The following is a 26,008-nucleotide window of genomic DNA, read 5'->3' on the forward strand; positions in this document are numbered from 1 at the left end:
ATCTTAATTCAACGTTGGAGAAAAATACAATAATAGAAGTTAACTGACCACCTACCTTTAGGTTAAGATCAAACATTAGTCACCACCATTTTCCTTGGACCATGGGGTTTGGGAGAACAAGATTGCGAGACAAGTGTATGTGGCACTTTAAACCCTTCGGTCTTATTTGCATATAAGATTTGATTAGGAGAGATAAAATCAAGGATCCTCTCTTGATCCTTTTTGTGGAGATTTGGGGAACCAATCAATCTTGTTCATTCATCGTATATTGTGTGATTAGTTTTCGTTAGGTACTATTTATATTCAATTTAAAATTTAAAATTTAAAATTTCAAATGATTTCTAACCGCACGATATATGATAAACATACACGATTGATTGATCTTTCGGATCCTCACAAAGAGAATCCAGAAAGGATCCTTGTTCTTTTAAGATAGGGTAAATCGCCAAAATGGTCCCTGAGATTTGCATAACTCATCACTTTGGTCCCTGAGATTCCAAATCGATAAAAGTGGTCCCTGAGATTGTCTACCATCCATCATTTTAGTCATTCCGTTAAAAACTCCGTTAAATGTCCCGGAGCTCTTGGTCGAAAGTTTGGGCAATTTTCAAAGCTTCGTAACTCAATCGTTTCTTAACCAAATTCAACCCATAATATATAAAAATGAAGATAGGAAAGTGTAGAATAAGATTATACTTATTTTGAAGCCCAATGGTTGCCTGAGATTGCCGAAAAATAGCCTCAAAGTTGACTGGTTCGAGTGAAAACTTGAAAACTCACCGGAAACTGGTAAACTTTAAACGTTCATAACTTCTTCAATACTCAACGAAATCAAGTCATTCAAAAACGAAAATCATAGAACAAAAATTCCTGAAGCTATGTTTGTTAGAGGTAGATCATCAGAGATGAGATATTTCTCTAGTAAGAAAAAATCACTTTCTCGACCTAGAGGAAATTCTAAAGGTAGAAAAAGTTTGGAAAGGGATGAATGTGATTTTTGTCATAATAAAGGCCATTGGAAGAAAGATTGTCCTAGGTTGAAGACCAAAGGCAAAATGAGTTCTAAAGCTAATGTTGCTGAGCTTGAAAATGATTTTTATGATTTTGCTTTAACCACTTCCATATCATTTGATTGTGCTACTAAGTGGGTGTTGGATACGGGTTGTACTCATCATATGACTCATCACAAGGATTGGTTTTCAAGCTTGAAAGAGTTTGATGGTGGTGTTGTTTTCATGGGAGATGACAATCCTTGTACAACAAAAGGGATCGGTACCATTTGTTTGAAGTTGCGTGACGGTATGGTTAAAGAGTTGACAGGTGTTCAGTATGTACCGAATTTGAAGAAAAATATTATTTCTTTGGGGACTTTAGAATCCAAGGGCTTCAGGTTTCATTCAGATGGGCAGACATTGAAAGTTACTTATAGTGCACTTGTTGTGATGAAAGCTCATCGATTGTATCTATTGCAAGGAAGCACTGTGACAGGTGAAGCATCTGTAGTCTTAGAAAATATGGGCATATATGATTCAGATACTACTAGACTGTGGCATATGAGATTAGGCCATGCTACTGAGAGAGCTATACAAGGGCTTGTGAAACAAGGTCTTCTAAAATGTGCCACGACTTGTAAGCTTGATTTCTGCGAGCATTGTGTCTTGGGAAAGCAAACTAGAATGAAGTTTGGTACTGTATTACATCAGACGAAGGGCATTCTTGATTATGTGCATTCAGATGTTTGGGGTCCTACAAAGACTCCCTATTTGAGTGGTAGACATTGGTTCGTGACCTTTGTTAATGATTATTCTAGAAGGTCTTGGGTCTACACTATTAAGCACAAGAGTGAGGTGTTGAGCATTTTCTTAAGTTGGAAGAAAATGGTTAAGAACCAGATTGGGAGAAAGATTAAGATTTTAAGATTAGATAATGGTGATGAATACACATCCGACCATTTCTTTATAGTTTTCAAAGAGGAAGGAATTGTGAGGCATTTCAGTGTTTGAAGAACTCCTCAACAAAATGGAGTTGCAGAAAGATTGAATCGAACCTTGCTTGAGAAGGTTAGATGTATGTTGTCTTAGTCGGGTTTGAGCAAGTCATTTTGGGCAGAGGCAGTTACTTATGCATGTCACATTATCAACCGGTTACCCTCAGCTGCTGTTCAGGGTAAGACACCAATGGAGGTATGGATTGGAAAATCTTATTTTGATTATGTGTATTTTTGATTCACCTGCTTATTTTCATATAACTGAAAATAAACTTGATCCTAGAGCCAAAAAGGCTATCTTCCTTGGTTTTAGTAGGTCAAAGGTTATAGGTTATGGTGCCCAGAGATGAAGAAACTTATAATCAGCAGAGATGTGACATTTGATGAAGAAAGTATGTTCAGAGACTCTGAGAAGAATGTGAAAGATGTCCAACAGGTGGAGCTTGAGAAAGTTGCCTCTAGTACTTCAAATCCTATTTCCACTGATGTCGAAGCCACTACAAGTGAAGAAGTGGGAGACCAAAAGGATGTTGAAGAGCAAGTTTCACCTCAAGAGTTGATTGCGCTTTCGGAATTTGGCCAAGGTGGAGATTGTTGAACATGTGGCCAAATTTCAATGAGCCTTTATGTTTCCCAGCAGCCCAATTGAATGGGCTTTTTTATTTAGACCTTGTGAGAGCCACGTGAGGTGGCCTAGGTTTTAATTGGCAGTAGCAGCTGTTTTTGTTTGAGAACAGCAACTGCCTTTGTTTGAGAGCAGCAGAGGAAAAGAAAAAGGGTGCCGCAGCCCCACTTTGAAGAGAAGAAGAAAGTGCTCTTCTCTTTGGTTAGCAATCATCCATCAAAGTATTAGTTGTTGTAATAACTTTGAGCTTTGTATAGAGAAGAAATTAATCACTATATTTCTTTCTCTATTTGTTTCTTTGGTGAGTGAGAACTTTTGGGTATATTGGGGTTTTGGTTGTGAGATTGCCAACACTTTGTAAACTCCCATTTGGTTGATAGTGGATTATTGGATAAGCTCCTACTGCTCCGAGGACGTACTCTAGTTACACTAACTGTTGAGGAACCTCGTTAAAATCTTCGTGTCTTTTTCTATTTTTTGTTCTTGCATTTCATTTGATAAATTTCCTATGGGTTAGTTTGAGTTGGTTCCAATTGGCTTGGTATTATCCTAGCATAACAATCTGAGCTTACTGACCACACAATTCGGGCCCTTGAAATTTGATCAAATGGCTAAAGTTATTATAACTTTTAATGGGACCCCTTGTTTTTAACAGTTTGATCAAATTTCAAGGGCCCAGATTGTGTGATTAGTAGGCTCAGATTGAAAGGGATCCGGACGGGATCCATTTCCTTAATTTATTGCATATGGTCTAAATTAGGAGAGTGTTCATAAAAGATGTTATATATCTGTCTAGTCCAAACTCATAATTAGGTTGCATTATTTTAAGTTAATAACGATCCCCACCCCCGGAAATTTGGATAAATAACCAAAATTTGAACCCCATATAGGATTATAGCCACACTTTTAAAATTACAATAATTACAACAAAAAATTGATGTGAAAGTACTAATATACCCTATTTAACCATATGTGTCTACAATGTCTCGAGCTTTTCTTTTCATGTCAAGTCTTGTCGTTGCGTTGCTCTGCACTCACATTGCAATGGAGACACAAGCTTCTTTCTTTTTATTCATCAAACACAAGGACAAGTTGCAGTAGCACCTTCTTGCCTATAATTTCCTCTTCAACCAACAACGATGCCATTTCAACCAACAGCGATACGGAGTAGGAGGAGTTGGTCAGGGCTTCTTGTAGAAACCTCTTGTTCCTAAAATCAAAGCCCATGATTTGCTCCACGGCTGCCAGGGATTGCTGCGTTTTTTGCAATGGTTGGACCATACGATCCACGATGGAAATCATCATTTGCCTTTTCAAATTTAATTCCACTAAATATATATTATCTCAATCATACGATATTTCTAACCATTTAGAACTTGTTTGAAAGTATTTTAAAATAATTGAATGTGTTTTTAGAAGAAATGTTTTTTTGGAACCCATCATTAATAAAAATGTAAATAAATAAAGACACAACCTGATTCACACGAAACATTTTCAAACGAGCCGTTAATTAAACAAATTAACTAGAAAATGTGACTAAATTTATCACAAATGTCTGAAATAAGAAAAATAAGTGAGTGTAGTATTTAATTACCTTCGTTCAAGTGGGATGTGTGTGCGCATTAAAAATGTGGCCGCCAGCAGCTTGGAGTACAAAACCAGGCTGCCAAGACAACGACTATATATATAGGAAGTAATATATATGTAACGGTGGGAAGCAAACAACATATAACATTCGACCGCTAACTCGTCGTGGTTTGGCTTTAAAACGGTTTAAAAATGGCTGTCTTGGTTTCATCGAGTTAGCCACTTTCGAGTCGTTTTCCGACTAAACCACAGCAAGATAGTCGTAAAAAAATGAACCATTCTCTTTGTCTCGTCGAGAATTATGATTTTTGTTTTTGAATCACTCGATTTCATTGAGTGTTGAAGAAGTTATGAACATTTAAAGTTTACCTAGTTTCTAGCGAGTTTTCCAGTTTTTCCGCAGACCAGTCACCTTTCATGCTATTTTTCGGCCATCTTTGGCAACCATTGGGCTTCCAAATAGGTATAATCTTGTTCAACACTTTCCTATCTTCATTTTGATATATTATGGGTCGAATTTGGTTAAGAAACGACTGAGTTACGAAACTTTGAAAATTGCCCAAACTTTCGGCCAAAAATCTTAGTTTCCGGTATGAGCTCCGGGACCACTTAACGGAGTTTTTAACGGAAAAACCAAAATAATGGATGATGGACAATCTCAGGGACCATTTCCATTGATTTTCAATCTCAGGGACCAAAGTGATGTGTTATGCAAATCTTATGGACCATTTTGGTTAAAAAGCACATATTATAATACTTTGTAAAACAAACATTCATTGTCATTATAAAGTGCACAAGTTATAAACAAGTATAACTCACATGATCAAGTTTAATCAAGCAGTTAAATTAATCAATATTCAAGCATCTGCTTAAGCAAATGCCTCTATATATTATATAACAAGAAAAAGAGAAATAAGGATAAATATAAAGACTTACAAAAAAGAATAATATAACATTAACATATAATAATAAGATGTTTTTTCTAGCCGGTAATCATAAGCATATTTAGCAAAATAATAAATAAATAAAAAAAAGGGCTGTCTAATAATATGTATTTGTATATGAGGAAATAAATATTAAAAACAAAAAGTGAAGAGCAAGGAGATGGTGGGTAATAAATGTCAGTAAGTGAAGATAGTGAGATAATAAATATTAACAAAGTGTGGTAGTTAAGGCTTTAAAGATAAAAATTAAAAATTAAAAAACAACCTCAGCTTAGACAATGCTGGGTGCAGGTTCATCCACAGTCATCGGTTGAGGACTTGGATGAACTTTCAACACTTCTTCAGGTACCTCTGGTTAAACCGTGGCAGTGGAGTAATAGAAGCCGGCATGGTTGTGAATGACTGGACGACATTCTGTGGGTTAGACACCACTGCCACGGAACTCTCAGTTATCGAAAGAGTTTCAAGTTGAGGGAGGAAATCACTGTTTGTTAGCTTTATTTGAGTTACAATCTATCTGCTAGCAATCTCATGAGTAGTTATCTCTTTTCTGGCGTGTCTATTATATGGAAATCGTTTCAAAATTCTGATATTTCATTTTTTTTAAGTCTTATTTGTAAGAGCTCAGATTTTACCTGGTGTGTGATTAAGAAGAAGAGTGGAATTTGTTCATGGAAAATGTGATGTACACCTCAAAAGTATGATTCGATCACTGTAGTCTCAGTTGTCGTGATCTAAACCTTGCAGTTTACTAATTGTTGCACATCAAGGATGTTTATTTACTCATTGTCACTCGTGAGCTAATTATGCAGTGAAAAAAATTGTTTAAATCAAGTTAGTCCCCTTTAATTGCTACAGTCAGTCTTTTAGGGGAATTAAAATTTGGCAACTGAAACTAAAGGCGGAACTTTGCTCCAATTACAGGAATTAAATTCAGCTAACTAAAACTAAAGGGGGAACTTCGCTCAAATTACGCGAAGAACGTCATGCATTTTTCATCGAAACAAATGGAACCTTACGGAAAAGGTGTGCTTTTGGCAAATTGATCTAATTTTTTTCATTAAGCCTACAAGCTTACTCGTTATCAAAACTGCTCGATGTTAATAGACCGGCTTAAGAAGCTCTACTACTTGCGATTTCCTCTACAAGCCATCATTTGATGCACAACAAAAATGCAGGAAGGAAATAAAGAAGGAAAGAATTACTTGATAGTTATATTCTTGATAAAATTTGATCCAGAACTACAACAATGTTGTCATAGCATTGTCGGATATACGATGCGTCTTTGTCCCTAGTTGCATAATCAAGCTGCAAATGCACAAAAACATGTCAACTCACTGAATCCATTTTTTGCACCAGACTAAGAGCATTCACCACCTGAAGACCCTAGTTTAATTCACCCGTCCCATAATATAGCTTGTAAAGAGAAAAGAAAGACCCAAGTTTTCACAATGCATTCACACCATAGTACCACGACAAAGCTATGTCATCACTTTATATTCTTTGTAATTATCTTATCGTTTGTCAAAAGAAAAACGAATGGGGTTACTTACTCGGGTAACATTGTTGAAGAGGTCGGTATAAAGCTTCCTGAGTTGGGGCCTCTCACTTGCTGGTTTCCCTTGAATTATGGTGTAAAAGTCTTGCTTCAACAACGATGAGCTCTTCCTCAGAGCTGCCTGTAATTCTCTCCACGACTTGAACTCTATCAGATCCTTCACTTCCAACAAAGCTTGTGCATGCCCTCTGATTTCGTCCTCCGCTTCTGCAACCGTCTGATCAGGTGCTACCAGTGGTAGCTCGAACCCAGAAGCAGCTACTGTGAAAAGTACTTCTTTTGCCAACAGTGCCACCCAGCTTATTGCTGCCATTGCTCCTATTCTTCTTCTCTTGACATGGAACTCAAAACCCTTCAGTGGCAGTGGCTTCTCCCTCAACTGCTGAAACTCATAGGGTTGTTTCAGACAACAAGAAATTGTAGGATTCATGTGTTGCAGTATGGCTGGTTTAAATGCCATTGTCGTTCTTCTGCATAAGAATACAGAGCAAACAAATAGTGGATAAGGATAGAGAAAAATGTCTGCCTGTGGGATTATGAGAAGTGGGTGGGGGTGGAGGGTTGGGCTGGGCTGGTGTTGGGATTAGGCCTGGGCTAAAAATATAACATTGTCACCCTATAGAATAAACAAACAAACACACACTTGTACGGATATAGTCATTTTCATCAAATTTTGTTTGAGTTTTTTATACAACATTTTTTTTACTTGTACAACTCTTGTTCTCAATATTCACGTTTAGTTTTTTAGTTGTCTTCCTTTGGCCATCAATTATATTGTCTTATACATGGTGTTATTAATAAAAAAAAAATTCTAATATTCCAAAAAAAAAAAAAATTATTGACAAAACTGAATAATTTTAAAGAGATTGCTAGTACTTTATAATTTACTAGCCAATTATCATGCGCTCGATCATGATAATTGGAATTTTGTTTATTAATAAAATAAAATATTAAGATTTGTAGAACCTATTGGAATGCAAAATTGTGAGGTAGGAAGTTCCGGTAGAAAAAGGGTCCCCTCCGGATCCTCTTTGTGGGGATTCGGATAATCAATCAATCACGATCGTTCATCGTACATCGTGCGGTCAGTTTTCGTTAGATACTATTTATATTCAATTTTAAATTTTAAATTTAAAATGATTTTTTACCGCATAATTTACGATGAACAATCGTGATTGATTGATCATCCGGATCCTCACAAAGAGGATCTAGAGAAGATCCATTTCTGTTCCATTATTCAAATTGCCACGCAAGTCAATAAATACATACGTAAAGAGTCTGCATTAATTTATGGAAAGGCGATCCTCTTCAGATCCCTTTTATCTGTGTTGAACATGTGGCCAAATTTTAATGGGCCTTTATATTTCCCAACAACCCAATTGAATGGGCCCTTTTATTTAGCCCTTGTGAGAGCCACGTGAGGTGGCCTAGGGTTTTAATTGGCAGCAGCAGCTGCCTTTGTTTTAGAGCAGCAGAGGAAAAGAAAAAGGGTGCCGTAACCCCACTTTGAAGAGAAGAAGAAATTGTTCTTCTCTTTGGTTAGCAATCATCCATCAAAGTATTAGCTGTTGTAATAGCTTTGAGCTTTGTATAGAGAAGAAATTAATCACTATATTTCTATCTCTATTTGTTTCTTTGGTGAGTGAGAGCATTTGAATGTATTGGGGTTTTGGTTGTGAGATTGCTAACACTTTGTAAACTCCCATTTGGTTGATAGTGGATTATTGGATGAGCTCCTACTGCTCTGAGGACATACTCCAGTTACACTGACTGTTGAGGAACCTCGTTAAAATCTTGGTGTCTTTTTCTATTTTTTGTTCTTGCATTTCATTTGATATATTTCCTGTGGGTTGGCTTGAGTTGGTTCCAATTGGTTTATCCTAGCACAACAATTGGTATCAGATCCTAGTTTCTCTTGGTTACCATCTAGTTGTTGAAGATGTCAGACGGGCAAGATGAGAATCCTTTTGGAAGCAACTCCGGGTTTTCAAGAACTACAGTGCAAAATGCGAAGTTTGAAGTGGAAAATTTTGATAGCACAAACAACTTTGAGATGTAGGTTGAAGACCAAAGGCCATTGGAAGAAAGATTGTCCTAGGTTGAAGACCAAAGGCAAAGTGAGTTCTGAAGCTAATGTTGCTGAGGTTGAAAATGATTTTTATGATTTTGTGTTGTTTTCATGGAAGATGACAATACTTGTACAACAAAAGGGATCGGTACAGCTCGTTTGAAGTTGCATGATGGTATGGTTAAAGAGTTGATAGGTGTTCGGTATGTACCAAATTTGAAGAAAAAACTTATTTCTTTGGGGACTTTAGAATCCAAGGGCTTCAAGTTTCATTTAGATGGGCTGACATTGAAAGTTACTTATGGTGCCCTTGTTGTGATGAAAGCTCCTCGATGTGGTCATTTGTATATATTGCAGGGAAGCACCGTGACAGGTGAATTATCTATAGTCTTAGAAAATATGGGCACATCTGATTCAGATACTACTAGACTGTGGCATATGAGATTAGGCCATGCCGCTGAGAGAGCTCTACAAGGGCTTGTGAAACAAGGTCTTCTAAAAGGTGCCACGACTTGTAAGCTTGATTTCTTTGAGTATTGTGTCTTAGGGAAGCAAACTAGAGTGAAGTTTGGTACTGCAGTACATCAGACGAAGGGCATTCTTGATTATGTGCATTCAGATGTTTGGGGACCTACAAAGATTCCCTCTTTGAGTGTTAGACATTGGTTTGTGACCTTTGTTATTGATTATTCTAGAAGGTATTGGGTCTACACTATGAAGCATAAGAGTGAAGTGTTGAGCAATTTCTTAAGTTGGAAGAAAATGTTTGAGAACCAGACTGGGAGAAAGATTAAGATTTTAAGATCGGATAATGGTGGTGAATACACATTCGACTCTTTCTTTAAAGTTTGCAAAGATGAAGGAATTGTGAGGCATTTCAATGTCCAAGGAACTCCACAACAAAATGGAGTTGTAGAAAGATTGAATCGAACCTTGCTTGAAAAGGTTAGATGTATGTTGTCTCAGTCGGGTTTAAGCAAGTCATTTTGGGCAGAGGCAGTTACTTATGCATGTCACATTATCAACCGGTTACCCTCAGCTGCTGTTCAGGGTAAGACACCAATGGAGGTATGGACTGGAAAATCTTATTCTGATTATGACTATATCTGTAATTTTGGTTCACCTGCTTATTTTCATGTAACTGAAAATAAATTTGATCCTAGAGCCAAAAAGGTTATCTTTCTTGGTTTTAGTAGTGGTGTCAAAAGTTATAGGTTATGGTGCCCAGAGATGAAGAAACTTGTAATCGGCAGAGATGTGACATTTGATGAAGAAAGTATGTTCAGAGACTCTGAGAAGAATGTGAAAGATGTTAAACAGGTGGAGCTTGAGAAAGTTACCTCTAGTACTTTAAATCCTATTTCCACTGATGTCGAAGTCACTACAAGTGAAGAAGTGGGAGACCAAAAGGATGTTGAAGAAGTTTAACTTGAAGATTCTACTCTAGATGAAGAGCAAGTTTCACCTTAAGAGTCTATTGCGCTTTCAGAATTTGGCCAAGGTGGAGATTGTTGAACATGTGGCCAAATTTCAATGGGCCCTTATGTTTCCCAGCAGCCCAATTGAATGGGCCCTTTTATTTAGCCTTTGTGAGAGCCACGTGAGGTGGCCTAGGGTTTTAATTGGCAGCAACAACTGCCTTTGTTTGAGAGTAGCTAAGGAAAAGAAAAAGGATGCCGCAACCCCACTTTGAAGAGAAGAAGAAAGTGATCTTCTCTTTGGCTAGCAATCATCCATCAAAGTATTAGTTGTTGTAATAGCTTTGAGCTTTGTATAGAGAAGAAATTAATTACTATATTTCTTTCTCTATTTGTTTCTTTGGTGAGTGAGAGCTTTTGGGTGTATTAGGGTTTTGGTTGTGAGATTGCTAACACTTTGTAAACTCCCATTTGGTTGATAGTGGATTATTGGGTGAGCTCCGACTGCTCCAAGAACGTACTCCAGTTACACTAACTGTTGAGGAACCTCGTTAAAATCTTGGTTTCTTTTTCTATTTTTTGTTCTTGCATTTCATTTGATATATTTCCTGTGGGTTAGCTTGAGTTGGTTCCAATTGATTTGGTGTTATCCTAGCACAACAATCTAAGCTTATTGACCACACAATTCAGGCCCTTGAAATTTGATCGAATGGCTAAAGTTATTATAACTTTTAATGGGAGCCCCTGTTTTTAACCGTTTGATCAAATTTCAAGGGTCCAGATTGTGTGATCAGTAGGCTCAGATAGAAACGGATCCGTAGAGGATCCCTTTCCTTAATTTATTGCAGATGGTCAAAATTAGGAGAGTGTTCATAAAAAATGTTATAGATCTGCCTAGTCCTTACTCGTAATTAGGTTGCATTATTTTAAGTTAATAATGATCCCCACCCCCGGGAAATTTGGATTATAACAAAAAATTGATGTGAAAGTACTAATATACCCTATTTAACCATATGTGTCTACAATGTCTCGAGCTTTTCTTTTCTTGTCAAGTGTTGTCGTTGCATTGCTCTGCACTTGCACTGCAATGGAGACACAGGTTTCTTTCTTTTTATTCATCAAAGACAAGGACAAGTTGCAGTAGCACCTTCCTGCCTATAATTTCCTCTTCAACCAACAACGATGCCATTTCAACCAACAGCGATACAGAGTAGGAGGAGTTGGTCAGGGCTTCTTGTAGAAGCCTCCTGTTCCTAAATTCAAAGCCCATGATTTGGTCCATGGCTGCCACGGATTGCTGCGTTTTTTGCAATGGTTGGACCATACGATCCACGATGGAAATCATCATTTGCGGATTTTTTTGTACTACTTTTTAAATTTTAAATTTTTATGGGTTTTTGTTGGGTTTGATGATACTGGAACTTGGAGACTACTAGACTAGTATGAACTTGGTTTTGAGTTTGAAGCACATGTTGTCTTTTTGGATTATCTAGAAACCTTATTTTTCGGGTATATTAGTACTTTCATCTCAACTTTTGGTTATAATTATCATAAACTTGAAATGGTAGCTATAATTCTATATGGGATATAAATTATGGTTATTTTTCAAAATTACCACACCCCCACCCCCTTATACAAACTGGCCAATAATTAGAACTTGTTTTGGTCAGCCACCATCATTCCAATTTTTTGTTAACCCGATTGGGCCAGTTGCGCTAATAATTGCCTTTTCAAATTTAATTCCACTAAATATATATTATCTCAATCATATGATATTTCTAACCATTTAGAACTTGTTTGAAAGTATTTTAAAATAATTGAATGTGTTTTTAGAAGAAATGTTTTTTTGGAACCCATCATTAATAAAAATGTAAATAAATAAAGACACAACCTGATTCACTAGAAACATTTCCAAACGAGCCCTTAATTAAACAAATTAACTAGAAAATGTGACTAAATTGATCACAAATGTCTGAAATAAGAAAAATAAGTGTGTGTAGTATACTAGTATTTAATTACCTTAGTTCAAGTGGGATGTGTGTGCGCATTAAAAATGTGGCCGCCAGCAGCTTGGAGTACAAAACCAGGCTGCCAAGACAACGACTATATATATATAGGAAGTAATATATATGTAACGGTGGGAAGCAAACAACATATAAAATTGGACTTCTCTATTTTTTTCCTTTCTAAATTCAATGAATCTTATCTATATATACAGGAATAATTAGGAGTATCGACAATATTTATTCAAGCAACATGATGTATAAGACTAAATACAATATGTACTAATACTAATGTTTTGATTTAGGTACATGTTATAATGTCAACCCTAATAGAAATTTAAGAGAATGGTGTGGAAGTCAACGATACAAACGCCCCCTCTATTCTAAACAATTATTTAGATCCTAGTTTATAGTGTTACCAAGTGCCCCAAATAATGTAATGGCCTAAAACAAAGAATAATACCCCATATATTGTAACTAATTATTATTGGATTCAATATTAAGGATGGAGAAGAAATGGACGTATTTTTAATATTTTAATTTCAACTCAGATCAGATTTAAGAATTGTGTGATCAATAGTTCGTTGTCGCACTAGGTGACCAAGAGAATGAAAAACCAAATAAATATAATAATTTATTATTAAATTTATTTTAAGAGATATTTTCGTTCAAGAAACTCATAAATAACAGAGTTAGCAGGTATATTAGACTTAAGACTTGATTTAATATTTGGAGTTAGTGATTTTGTTTAGAAGAGTCAGAAGTAGGGGTGGGCGCGGTGCGGTTTGGTGTGGTTTCGAGTGAAACCACAACCGAAATCGAAACTTTTTGCGGTGCGGTGCGGTGCGGTTTTGAAGCCAAAACCGAAATGAAACCAAACCGTTTGGTTCGGTTCGGTGCGGTTTCAAACGGTTTCGGTTTGGTTTTTGAGAAAAAAATGTACAATTTAAAATATACACATATTTATGCATAAGATTGTCTTATTTCCTTGTATATTAATTAATGAATATGCACCAAAATTGCACCAAAAACAGCAACAACACCAAAAACTGCACCAAACCTGCAGCAAAAAACTGCAGCAAAACAACACCAAGAACTGTACCAAACCTGCAGCAAAAAACTGCACTGAAACTGCAGCAAAAAACTGCACAAAACTGCACAAAGCTTAGCTACACAATAGAGATGCATAGTTTAATATCCCTAACATATATAGATATATAACCTCCGAGACTCATCGTCATCATCATTGGGACTCAAGGCCATGGCAGAGTCCCAAAACTTTTGCATCATATTGGTTGCAGCCTCATTACTCGCTGCAGCAGTATTTCCAACCTGGTTAGCAATGAATATTATGTAAGATATTTCTTCTTGCTCAAGGTTAAGAAACAATTAAAAGAATATTAAACAAAAAAAAAAGCAAAACAGAAATGTGAAGATGATTGTGAAAGCAAACAGCGGCCACAGCAGGAACAACAAAAATGTACAATAGGTAACAAAAAATTGTAATAACCAACAGTAGGTAAGGACTAGACTTACAGTGGCGACAGCAGCATGAGTGATATGAATTACATCAACAACGGCAACTACAGCTCCATCTGCTTCCCGGTAATCAATAATTATCATAAACTATAAGTCTTATGTTACTTGACAAAGCAAAACACATTACTCTTACTATCAGCATCTTACCTCTGTCGAGAACAGGAATGTGTAAAAACTTTCCATCATGCATGGTATGCAACGCATCAACGATTGGTGTATCAACTGTAGCACATTCTGGATTTGGAGTCATGACCTATTAATCAAATCAAAAGAATGCTGAGATGGTTGGATTATTTGTATTCCTTCCATTATACAAGCATAAAATGAAGAGCCTCTTGGAATTAGCAGATGTTACAACTTCTGGCCAGATAAGACAAGGACAGAGGGATACATTTGCAGTTTTCATTAAAATGGCCCTAAGGACAAGATTTCCAAACTGATAGAGACGTGTACCTTCTCTACAAGAGTGGTCTTCGGAGGAAGATTTTGTGATATTACGCGCATTAAGATATCTTTTGAGCTGACAAGAACCAAAAGCGCAGATTAGAATCCAACTTATCTATGAAACAATAAGATTATCACAGCGACAAAAAAAGGATAGAATTACTGTGAAAAAAGTTAAAACTGTAATTTTGTTACTTTAAAAAACTTAGGACAATAAACTCACGTAAGAATTCCTCGTGGCTTGTTGTCAATCATCACAACTGCCGAGCTTACTCGCATTTCCTGCATCTTCTTTGTTGTCATCAAAACTGTATCTGTTGGTGAAACTATTAAAACCCTGAAAGACAAACCTCTATTAAATCAAAACTGGTAAATTTTATAAGCGTGTGGCCACATAAAACAACAGACATAAAAATATTACCTACTTTGTACTCTCCGGAATGATTGTTGACAAGGATGGTCTAAACAACCGCTCTCGAAGTGTCTCAACGAATGTATTGGAACCTGCATCTCCAAAAAAGAAAAAATAGCCGCAACCGTTTCAGGTACCGTCAGAGCCTTTGATAGCCGCAACCGTTTCACCGTGCGCTCTCCAGTTAGCCCCCTACCCCCAAATGCAAACAGATAAGAGACTATTGTCACTTTCATTCCAATGCACAAAATTTCAAACAGAACATGCCTATGCCTATTGATTTAGCTGTCCTCTACAGCATAAACCGATTCAATCTCAATATCTACCGATACCCAACTTCTAATCAGAACATCGAAATCAACCATCATAAAATTTTACTGTTTTACATTTACACAATCATGGGGTTTTCCACCCAATTCACATTCATGTAAAACCTCAATTCTTTCAAATAATAAACATTTCATGTCATTGAATATATACATACATATAATATATATACATACATATAATATATATATATATATATATATATATATATATCGAAAGTCGAATACTCACATTGAATGAGAAGCTGTGAAAGATTTTCGGGCAGAATCAGGGCCTCCGTTACTAGCATCAGAGGGTTTCTTCTTGTCCTGCAACGATGTGTTCGTCAATGACAGACTTCTCCTCGAAGAACTGCCTTGACTAGCCATCGTCACCTTCAATCAAAAACCTTTATATTCTCCCTCTTCAAATCCCTGCACCAAAATTAATTATTCAAAATTCAAAGCAATTCACGAATTTAATTTCCAAATTTTATTCATTCCCAAAATAGAAATTCCTCAATCTTCGATTTTCAGCTCGTTTTCTCCATTTCCAAACATCCCAACCAAATAAACGTGAAAAATATCGGATTCTTTTATTCAATTTTCTTCCATTTTCTCGGCAACCAAACAGAAACAGAAACATAAACTCACCGGACCCAGAAAAAACCTCCTCCTCCTCTTCCTCCTCTACTACAATCGAAATTACGAACATAGAAAAACTAGTGTACAGCACTGAAACCTGCCTAACCCAAGTAGACCAGACAATTTTGATACTAATATCTCAACTTTCGAAAAAAAATTACTTACTTTGCCAAACCCAAACCTGCCTAACATTCGAAAGAAATGCACATTTTAAATTATCAATCATGATTCAGTGCATGAGTTTGTTCTCATATTTTCCCCTTTAATCTAACAACATATATGAAATTGAAGACAGAGGATGAGAAATTTTTACCTTTGCGTGTGTCGACTCCAAGATTGGAGGCAAGGCAGAGATGAAAGCAAGCCGCAGAAGCAATCGCAGAAGCAGAAGCAGAAGCAAGCCGCAGAAGCAGAAGCAGTCGCTCGCAGGCAGTCACTCGCAGTCAGGTGACCAGGTCGCTCGCAAAGGCAGTCGCTCGCAGCCTCGCAGGCAGTCGCTCGCACGCAGTCAGGTGACCAGGTCGCTCGCAAAGGCCAGATGCGGAGATGCAAGGAGGCGCAAACCCAGAACCGCAAACCAAATGTATAAGTATAACCTAAACCTAGTTGAATGAACTAAATAAAAATAAAAAAGTGCGGTTTCGGTTTCGGTGCGGTTTTGAAAACCCAAAACCGAAACCAAACCGTTTTGTGTGCCGCGGTTCGGTTTTGAAACCGAAACCGTTTCAAAACCGCAAAACCAAACCGTTTGGTGCGGTTTGATTCGATTCGTGTTTCGGTTTCGGTTTTCGGTTCCAAGTGCCCACCCCTAGTCAGAAGGGCACACCACAGGCAAAAAAAAAAAAAAACACTTTAAAGTAAACACAATTACCGGTGGCTTGTTTAAGAGTTTAATTTACATTTGGTGGGTTTGGTTGGAAACCACATAGACAAAATTCAAAGTAGTCACAGACTCAAAGTTGCTGGCGGCTTGTTCTAGAGACTTATTTGACCAGCAAATGATTTTGTGATAATATTAGTAAGCATAATGCTGAGATCTAATTTGTAAATCAAAATTTTGTTAGTTAAAATGATGTGGCTGGTTGTTAATAATTGAATTATTACTCAAGTGTTTATTTTTTAGTGGTGACATATAATTTGATTTGCAAATTTAATTTAAAATTTTGATCTTCCTACCATTATCATATTACTAATTGGAATGTTTACTTTTTGTGACAAGTAAAGTGTACCTAAGGAAGCAACCATCATAGATGACACGACCACCGTTGGCAGCGGAGCAGTTGCGAATTTGAGACACGGCGGCAGTGAAGCAAGCAACGCAGTCAGCGGTGGAGAGGTAGTTCCTACACTGCACCATAGCGTAAACAGGGTTGGAACCCCTGACCTGCTGTGCCGTCGCAAAGTGGCTGCTGTTTTCCATCAGTTGCGTTCTGAGGTCGGAAAATGTGGCTTCGAGGTTGGTATAGAACTCGGACGCGTTGGTGGCATTGTATTGGCTGCAGCCCTCGTTTAAAAGATTGATCTGTGGGTCTGCATCAACGGCTGTGATGATCAGACAAGTACATGGCCACCATAGGGTCTGCATAAACTGATATATACATATTATCTTATCATCATCATCCATGACGTATCTCTCTCCCCTCCACATAAGCAGGGCCCTCATCGGGTTAGAGGAAGGAACTTACATGCATATTAGTGGGTGGACTTTTGACTTTTCTCACAATCTTGTAATGCTTGCAACTTATTTGTCATCGTTAAATAAGTTTAAATTGTAAAAATTTATATCTATCCACTACATAATGATGCCCTTCTTACAAGCCTACTATAAGACTTTGTAAAATAATATAAGAATTTACAATATTGGGGTATCACAATAATAATTTCAATTATGCGGACGAGCAAATTAAACACCAACGAAGGGAGGAGCTAAGTCGGGTCCAAAATATAAAACATATGAGAAAGTGACTGGCAGATGTATAAGTAATGACATTAGTGTTGCGAAATTTAAACTAACCAAAATTAGTCCAACTTAGTTCCAAATTTTATGCTCGCAAGCGTACGAATCATTTGATAGTATAGAAAGCAAGCACTTAATATCGTCCCTTAGAAAATGATTTAATTCTTATCAACTAACTTAAGTCCAATTGCAACGAAGTAAAACTAGCAAAGATTGATGAAGGATGGTTTTGAGAATTGAAACTAATAGTAAAAACAAATAAAAACAAGAAAGTTTGATCACAATGCAAAAAGTGGCAGCCAAGAACACAATTAGTAATTCAGTCGAGCAAAACGCTAGAGCATCCGACTCACCATAACCAATTCAACTTATTTTCTGCAGTGAATTATTAACGAGTACTCAATCTCGCTTATAGTCAAATTTCCCTAGCACATGTAATATCTATGGCATCTAGACTATTACGTATATCCCAATATGCAACCATCCATGGCATTTGGAATAGTTTAACATAATGCAACTCATTACGATCAGTGGAAATTTATATAAAGACTACACAAATCCTAGAGTATGGCATCTACTACTAGGCAATTCATGGTATCTATTTGCAAGAAGCTATCACTCAAGTTGAAAACATGGCATCTGCACAACTTGCATCAAATTTACCAAGTAAAAGTCAAGATGATAGCTAATCACCAAGACTAAAACCAAGCATATAAACACAACAGACGATACTCAATGAAATTGAAAACTTGAAATAATTCACTTCAGAAATTAAGCATTCATAGTCATGCCTACATCGTAGCTCTAGCTAAGGAAAATTAGTTCCGAAACATAACTGGAAATATCATTGAATTCATAATAAAATTAAACGAAAAACTAAGTTTAGAAAAGCCTGAAATCCCCGTGCTCTGCCACTGCTGCTTCTCTTTGTCTCTACCGCTGCCTTTTCTTTTTTTCTTTTTTTTTTTCGTCGCCTTCTTATTCCCCTTTTTTTCAATCATGACCAGGCTACCTCATTTCACTCTCCAATTAGCCGTTTCTTTTTCGTAACCGTCAAGACCTTAACGCCAATTTATTGATAAAAAATAGCAGATAAGAAGCGGAAAAGAATTGAATTCTTCACCAGCCACTTCGTACACTCAAGCATCCATGTTGCCTCTTTTCCCTATCCGCTTGATTAGTAACTGATATTTCATCTTCCAATTCCACTTCCAACAAATCTTGAAGTAACCAAACTGCCCACTGCAAGTGAACGGAATAGGCAGCCAAAATATGAAAACTGAATATGCCCATACTATTCATGCACCGATAACCCACAAACAAGAGATTGAAACAGAAATTCGGTGTGTCGGTTGTGAGTCAAGGAAAATGAGATGGAACAATACAAATTCTTCTTTCTTTTGTTGGTTCGAATTCAAGAAAAACCAGCCTGGTAGTCACGTGCACAAATTTATTGCACTAATAGGTTGACAAGTCAACCTCCTTTGATTGCAAAAGGATAGAAATGCTGCTCCTTGTTGGACAAAAGGGCAAACCTGGATAAAGTTTAAGTGAAAACAAATTTAGCTTTTTAATACTAGAGCTTAACAAGATGACAAATAATTCCCAAGATTAAAATGGAGCCTAACAAGTCTTTTGTGTGAGCCAATTATACAATGGTTATTTTTTTAAACAAAAGATGAAATAAAGCAAGTTAGTTATATTGCAATTCAGTCATCTCTATTCCCTAGCCATCATGGTACAGAGACAAGTAAATTCTTTCATTTAAATCCAACACATCATAGGAAAAATGTAATTTTTTAGGCAAAATAAGTAGTATAATTTGTGCTCATCAATTAGTATAACCCTTATTTATTTCTTATTCTTAGCTTTTGTATCAATTAATGGCTTTCGTCACCCTCGGGTGTCGGTCAGTACGTGTCTATCCTGGTATTCGGGGAATATCAGGGTTGGGGCGTGTCAAACATAGTGCTCAATATAACTTAGTAAAACTCTTCATATGAAGATATACGAAAAGAGAGGAAGCAGATATCACCTGGCGCGAGTAATGCTTTGCATCCCTCTTTATGGAAGCCATCTCAACTCTCATTTTTTGGACTTCAGCTTGAAATCTAGAATTTCAAGAAGGTTGTTTGACAAAGCAAAAAATTCAGAACGCAAAGCTACAAATTGATAATAACAACACTGTTGGGCAATAAACAAAGGACATTAACCTCCAAAGAAGAAAGTTTGCCCTCTGCATCCCTATGACCTTGGCGTGCATGGTCGACTTCTTCATGCCATGCATGCACCTTAGTATTCACAACTGTGAGTGAGTACTATAATACCTATTGAATTGTAATCTTGTCTTGGCCCAAAGATCATGAATCTAGTCCATGCACAAAGAAAGATCCATGCACATGCTAGAGAATTCTAGCAAAGTTCAAGTTGGTGGAAGAGTCTATAAGAATGGTGAGAATTCCACCAACATACAAGATTAGTGTAGATAATTCTAGCATAGGAAGGTAGTGGAATTATCTAGATATATCTAGCATGATGTTTCCATGCTTCTCCAAGGTTCCATCCATGCCTATAAAAGGAGAAGGCATCCACACCATTTGTAACAACCAAGAGAGCAAGTAGCAAGAAGTGAGAAGAAGCAACAAAGCTTCTAAGAGTGTTTGAGTGTTTCCTTTTGTACTAGTTTGTGAGTGAATAAAAAATCTTGTGTAAAAACTTTGAGTGTTCTTTCTTTCTCTTGCCTATCAATTTTGCTGCATTACATTCTCTTTGTGAGATAAACATCTCCAAAGTAGTGAAGTCTTTTTAAGCCCCAACAAAATGGTACCAAAGCTATGGCTAGGAACGCTATGGCAGCCTTCCAAGTTCCAGTGCTCGACAACAACAGCTTCGATAATTGGAGTATCAAAATGAAGGCCTTTTTGGGAGCACATGATGTATGGGAAGTCGTGGAGAAAGGCTACATTGAGCCAGAAGATGAATCTACTCTGTCCCAACCCCAGAAGGAGAGTTTGAAAGATTCAAGAAAGAGAGACAAGAAGGCTCTCTACCTCATCTACCAAGCATTAGATGACAATGGCTTTGAGAAGGTCTCGAGTGCAACCTCTGCCAAGCAAGCATGGGAAAAGCTTCAAACCTCTTACAAAGAAGCCGAACAAGTGAAAAAGGTTCGTCTTCAAGTATTAAGAGGTGAGTTCGAATCTCTACAAATGAAAGGGTCTGAATCAATCTCTGATTATTTCTCAAGAGTCCTAGCCGTTTCCAATCAATTAAAAAGAAACGGAGAAAAGTTAGAAGATGTTAGAATTATGGAGAAGATACTATGCTCGTTGGACCCCAAGTTCGAGCACATTGTAGTGACGATTGAAGAAAAAAAAACTTGGAAGAAATTAGTATAGAACAATTAATGGGTTCGCTACAAGCATATGAAGAGAAACATAAAAAGAGGCAATGGAATGATGAGCAACTCCTCAAGACACATGTCCAGCCAAAGAAGAAAGAAGAAAGCTTGGACAATGAGAGAAGCCAGTACGAAAGAAGTCGCGGTTGAGGTCGCGGACGTGGTTGGAACTTCAACAACCATAGAAACTACAAAAGAGGAGGAAGCTCAACAAAAGGTCGTGGAAGAGGGCGCTCAAACTTGAGGTATGAAAAATCTTAAGTTCAATGCTACAACTGTCAAAAGTTTGGGCATTATTCTTGGGAATGTGGAACTCCAAGCAACAAACTTGATGAGAAGGTCGATTATGTGAAAGAAGAGAACGAAGATAATGGCATTGTGCTACTAGCATGCAAGAACAATGATGGAGACCAAGACTATACATGGTACCTTGACACCGGCACCAGCAACCACATGTGCGGAAGAAGAAGCATGTTTGTAGAGCTCAATAAATCGGTGAGTGGCAACGTCTCTTTTGAAGATGAATCCAAAATACCTGTCAAAGGAAAAGGTAACATCCTAATTCCCCTGAAAAATGGCAGTCACCAATTAATTTTAAATGTCTACTACGTGCCTAATATGAAAAGCAACATTTTGAGCTTGGGTCAACTCTTAGAAAAAGGTTATGATATTCACAAGAAAAATTATAGCCTTTTTCTTAGAGATGACAAATGAAGATTAATTGCCAAGGTGAAAATGTCAAAGAATAGAATGTTTCCTATGAATATTCAAAATGATGTTGCAAAGTGCCTCAAAACATGTTACAAAGACACATCCTGGCTTTGGCAACTTCGTTTTAGGCATCTTAACTTTGGGGGACTGGAGTTATTATCCAAGAAGGAGATGGTGAGAGGCTTACTGTGCATCAGTCGCCCTGATCAAGCTTGCGAAGGATGTTTACTTGGGAAACAGTTTAGGAAAAGCTTTCCAAAAGAGTTAACCACAAGAGCCCAGAAGCCACTCGAGCTCATTCACACCGATGTGTGCGGTCCAATAAAACCAAGCTCTTTGGGTAAAAATAATTATTTCCATCTCTTCATTGATGATTTTTCAAGGAAAACCTGGGTGTATTTCTTAAAGCAGAAATCAGAGGTATTTGGAGCATTCAAGAAGTTCAAAGCTACTGTAGAAAAAGAAAGTGGTTGCAAGATCAAAGCCATGAGATCTGATTGAGGAGGAGAATTCACTTTGAAGGAATTTCAAGAATTATGTGAAGCCAATGGAATTCGTTGACCTTTGACAATTCCAAGATCCCCTTAACAAAATGGTGTGGCGGAAAGAAAAAATCGAACCATCCTTAACATGGCTCGAAGCATGCTCAAAAGCAAGAGATTGCCTAATGAGTTGTGGGTAGAAGCAGTAGCATGTGCTATCTACCTATCCAATCGGTCTCCAACAAGAAATATGTGGGGAAAGACTTGGCAAGAAGCATGGAGTGGAAGAAAACCAGGTATCTCTCATCTAAGAGTTTTTGGAAGCATAGCCCATGTACATGTACCAAACGAGAGGAGAACCAAACTCGACGACAAAAGTGAGAAGTTCATCTTCATCGGCTATGACTCAAATTTAAAACGCTATAAGCTGTATAATCCAAACAATGGGAAGACGGTGATCAGTCGAGATGTGACGTTCGATGAAGAAGGAGAATGAGATTTTGGCTCTCATGCAAGTGATCTTCACTTCTTTCCTCAGTTTGAAGAAGAGAATACACAAGGGATAATGGAACAAGCAAGAGAGGTTCAACAAGAATCAACTACTCCACCTGCTTCACCAACATCAACCAATCATGGTAATTCACCAGCATCAGCATCATCAAGTGGGAGTCTAAATGAAAGAGAAGTACCACGCATAAGAAGTCTACGAGATCTCTATGAGGTAGCTAAAAGACTCGATAATCCTACACTTTTCTGTCTCTTTGCTGATTGTGAACCAGTTGACTTCCAAGAAGCAGTGCAAGATACTAAGTGGAGGAAAGCAATGGATGAAGAAATTGAAGCAATCCAGAAGAACGATACATGGGAACTCACTATTCTTCCAAAAAGACATAAAGCCATCGGAGTCAAATGGGTGTATAAGACAAAGAAGAATGCCAAAGGAGAGGTCGAAAGATACAAGGCGAGATTAGTAGTGAAGGGCTATAGTCAAAGAGCCAAAATTGACTATGATGAGGTATTTGCACCCGTTGCTCAGTTGGAAACTATACGATTACTAATTTCTTTGGAAGCTCAAAACAAATGGAAGATTCAACAAATGGATGTGAAATCCACTTTCCTAAATGGAGTCCTTGAAGAGGAAGTCTACATTCAGCAACCGTCAGGCTATGAAATCAAAGGGCATGAAGACAAAGTTCTAAAGTTGAAGAAAGCCATTTATGGGTTAAAACAAGCGCCACGAGCATGGAATAGTCGCATCGACAAGTACTTCCAAGAAAACAACTTCATCAAGTGCCCTTATGAACATGCTCTCTACGTCAAAGTCAAAGATGGAGATATTCTAATTGTGTGCTTATATGTGGATGATCTAATCTTCACCGGAAGTAATCCAAGCATGTTTGAAGAGTTTAAGAGAGTGATGACCAAAGAATTTGAGATGACCGACATCGGGCTGATGGCATACTACCTAAGCATTGAAGTCAAGCAGAACGAAGAAGGCATTTTCATTTCCCAAGAAAGCTACACAAATGAGATAATGAAAAAGTTCAAAATGGATGACTGCAAGCCCATAAGCACACTAGTGGAGTGCGGAGTTAAACTAACCAATCATGACGAATGAGAAGGTGTAGATCCAACATTTTTCATGAGTTTAGTTGGAAGCTTGCGCTACTTTACTTGCACAAGACCAGATATTCTCTATGCCATCGGATTAGTCAGTTGTTACATGGAGAATCCCACAACTACACATTTGAAGACCGCCAAAAGAATTCTTCGATACCTTAAAGGTACTGTTAACTTTGGCTTGTTCTATTCAAGTTCTGATAACTACAAACTTGTTGGGTATAGCGACAATGATTAGGCAGAAGATTCCGACGATTGAAAAAGCACTACTGGATTTGTGTTCTTCATGGGAGACACTGCATTCACATGGATGTCGAAGAAGCAACCGATTGTCACTCTTTCTACCTGCGAAGCTGAATACGTAGCTGCTACCTCATGTGTCTGTGATGCAATTTGGCAAAGAAACTTGCTAAAAGAATTAAGCATGCCATAAGAAGAGCCAACATAGATCTATGTCGACAACAAGTCTGCAATAGCTATAGCAAAGAATCCAGTATTCCATGACAGGAGCAAACACATAGATACCCATTATCATTACATAAGAGAGTGTATTGCAAGAAAGGATGTGCAAGTGGAATACGTGAAGTCACAAGACCAAGTCGCCAACATATTCACCAAACCACTCAGGCAAGAAGACTTTGTCAGATTGAGGAACACAATCGGCGTCACAAGACAAGATTAAGGGGGGATGTTGAATTTTAATCTTGTCTTGGCCCAAAGATAATGGATCTAGTCTATGCACAAAGAAAGATCCATGCACATGCTAGAGAATTCTAGCAAAGTTCAAGTTGGTGGAAGAGTCTAGAAGAATGGTGAGGATTCCACCAACATACAAGATTAGTGTAGATAATTCTAGCATAGGAAGGTAGTGGAATTATCTAGATATATCTAGCATGATGTTTCCATGCTTCTCCAAGGTTCCATCCATGCCTATAAAAGGAGAAGGCATCCACACCATTTGTAACAACCAAGAGAGCAAGTAGCAAGAAGTGAGAAGAAGCAACAAAGCTTCTAAGAGTGTTTGAGTGTTTCCTTTTGTACTAGTTTGTGAGTGAATAAAAAATCTTGTGTAAAAACTTTGAGTGTTCTTTCTTTCTCTTGCCTATCAATTCTGCTGCATTACATTCTTCTTTGTGAAATAAACATCTCCAAAGTAGTGAAGTCTTTTTAAGCCCCAACAATACCATGGTGAAGATTTAAATTTCCTCAACTAATTTGGGTTGGGCTGGGCGCCCATGTGACAATGACTATAGTCAAAATTTCAACAAACCAAAATAATATGTAGACAAATAAAATAGAAAATAAAGCTAGCTAATTTCATCAAAATTTAAACAATTCGGACACATTAAGACGCTGAGTAGCAGGAAACTGACCTGGTTTCTGAATGAGGCATCCGTCTCAGCCTCTCAAGCAGCCTTTCCCTAGCGAGCAGCATACTAGTTCTCTATCTTGTATGCTCTTTTTAGTTGAATCTTCTTAACTCGTTTCAAAAAAAACGTTCATATAGTTCACCTGCTAAGATTATCACATAGCCAAAAAGTAAACAGATTTGTACCAAGGAATACATAAGAAACCAAGAAATGAGAAAAAGATCTACCAACAGAGGGATGAGAAGCAAACACCAGCAAATTATGAAGAAGCAGAGAAATGAGCACAGTGAAACCCAAAAATTCAAATGATGGTTTTAACAAAGCAAACGGGAACAAAATAAAAAAAAAGAAAGGTTTTTCAAATAGTGTATAACCTGTTGAATCAAAAGAAAGAACTGAAAACCCATACCCTCCCACATGTCCTTCCGTCACTCTGTCACTCACCCTGCACACCAACCCATTAATTAACACCAAAAAAAGCACACAGCCATGCTTCCTCCTCTCTCTCTATCTTTATCTCCTTGTCCATCTCTCTCTAAAATGATAAATTGATAGACGCATATTTATGCGACTTAGTTAACTAGTTTTCTTGCATTTACGTTATTAGTTCTTAGTTATTTTAGTACTTTAAGCCATTTTCGTGTGTTTGTAGGTCCAAAGGGCTAAGGTAGCAAGAAAGTGCATTTTGGAGCAGTTTTGAGCTTGTAATGGATTACATATGATATGAGCAAGATGGATGGACGAATTTGAAGACAAAAGAGGCTAAGAACATGCTAAAAATCTGGTGAAACAAATACAAGTTGCAAGAAGGGATAAATTTCTAGAAGGATTGGCCAAAACTTCACTCAAAACACATCAATGCCGTGGCTTTTACTTCCACCTCCACCAGAAATTTGAGTAATGATGCAATGCTTAACTCACCATGACATGTGA

General features: G+C 37.4%; 3 protein-coding genes and 1 pseudogene across 3 annotated transcripts; 2 read left to right on the forward strand and 2 right to left on the reverse strand.

Annotated features, from left to right (window-relative positions):
* Nucleotides 1–26,008, forward strand: part of LOC108174010 (protein DJ-1 homolog D-like) — a 49,767-nt pseudogene that overhangs the window by 8,695 nt on the left and 15,064 nt on the right.
* LOC139187506 (psbQ-like protein 3, chloroplastic) lies at nt 6,225–7,216 on the reverse strand. The gene is made up of 2 exons (XM_070804691.1): nt 6,697–7,216; nt 6,225–6,451 (listed from the first exon to the last, which is right to left on the reverse strand). The coding sequence occupies exons 1-2, from the start codon at nt 7,159–7,161 to the stop codon at nt 6,356–6,358; spliced, it is 561 nt and encodes a 186-aa protein (XP_070660792.1). The 5' UTR covers nt 7,162–7,216; the 3' UTR covers nt 6,225–6,355.
* On the reverse strand, nt 13,153–17,091 carry LOC114826342 (CBS domain-containing protein CBSCBSPB1-like). Its single transcript, XM_070804689.1, has 8 exons — nt 15,849–17,091; nt 15,144–15,325; nt 14,595–14,777; nt 14,397–14,510; nt 14,183–14,249; nt 13,877–13,982; nt 13,727–13,785; nt 13,153–13,522 (listed from the first exon to the last, which is right to left on the reverse strand). Exons 2-8 carry the CDS (start codon nt 15,278–15,280, stop codon nt 13,391–13,393), a joined length of 798 nt encoding a protein of 265 aa, XP_070660790.1. The 5' UTR covers nt 15,281–15,325; nt 15,849–17,091; the 3' UTR covers nt 13,153–13,390.
* On the forward strand, nt 20,342–21,024 carry LOC139188064 (uncharacterized). The gene has a single exon (XM_070805087.1). The coding sequence runs from the start codon at nt 20,342–20,344 to the stop codon at nt 20,888–20,890; it is 549 nt and encodes a 182-aa protein (XP_070661188.1). The 3' UTR covers nt 20,891–21,024.

This window comes from Malus domestica, chromosome 09, assembly GCF_042453785.1.
Source record: "Malus domestica chromosome 09, GDT2T_hap1".
In the NCBI taxonomy this organism is placed as follows: domain Eukaryota; kingdom Viridiplantae; phylum Streptophyta; class Magnoliopsida; order Rosales; family Rosaceae; genus Malus; species Malus domestica.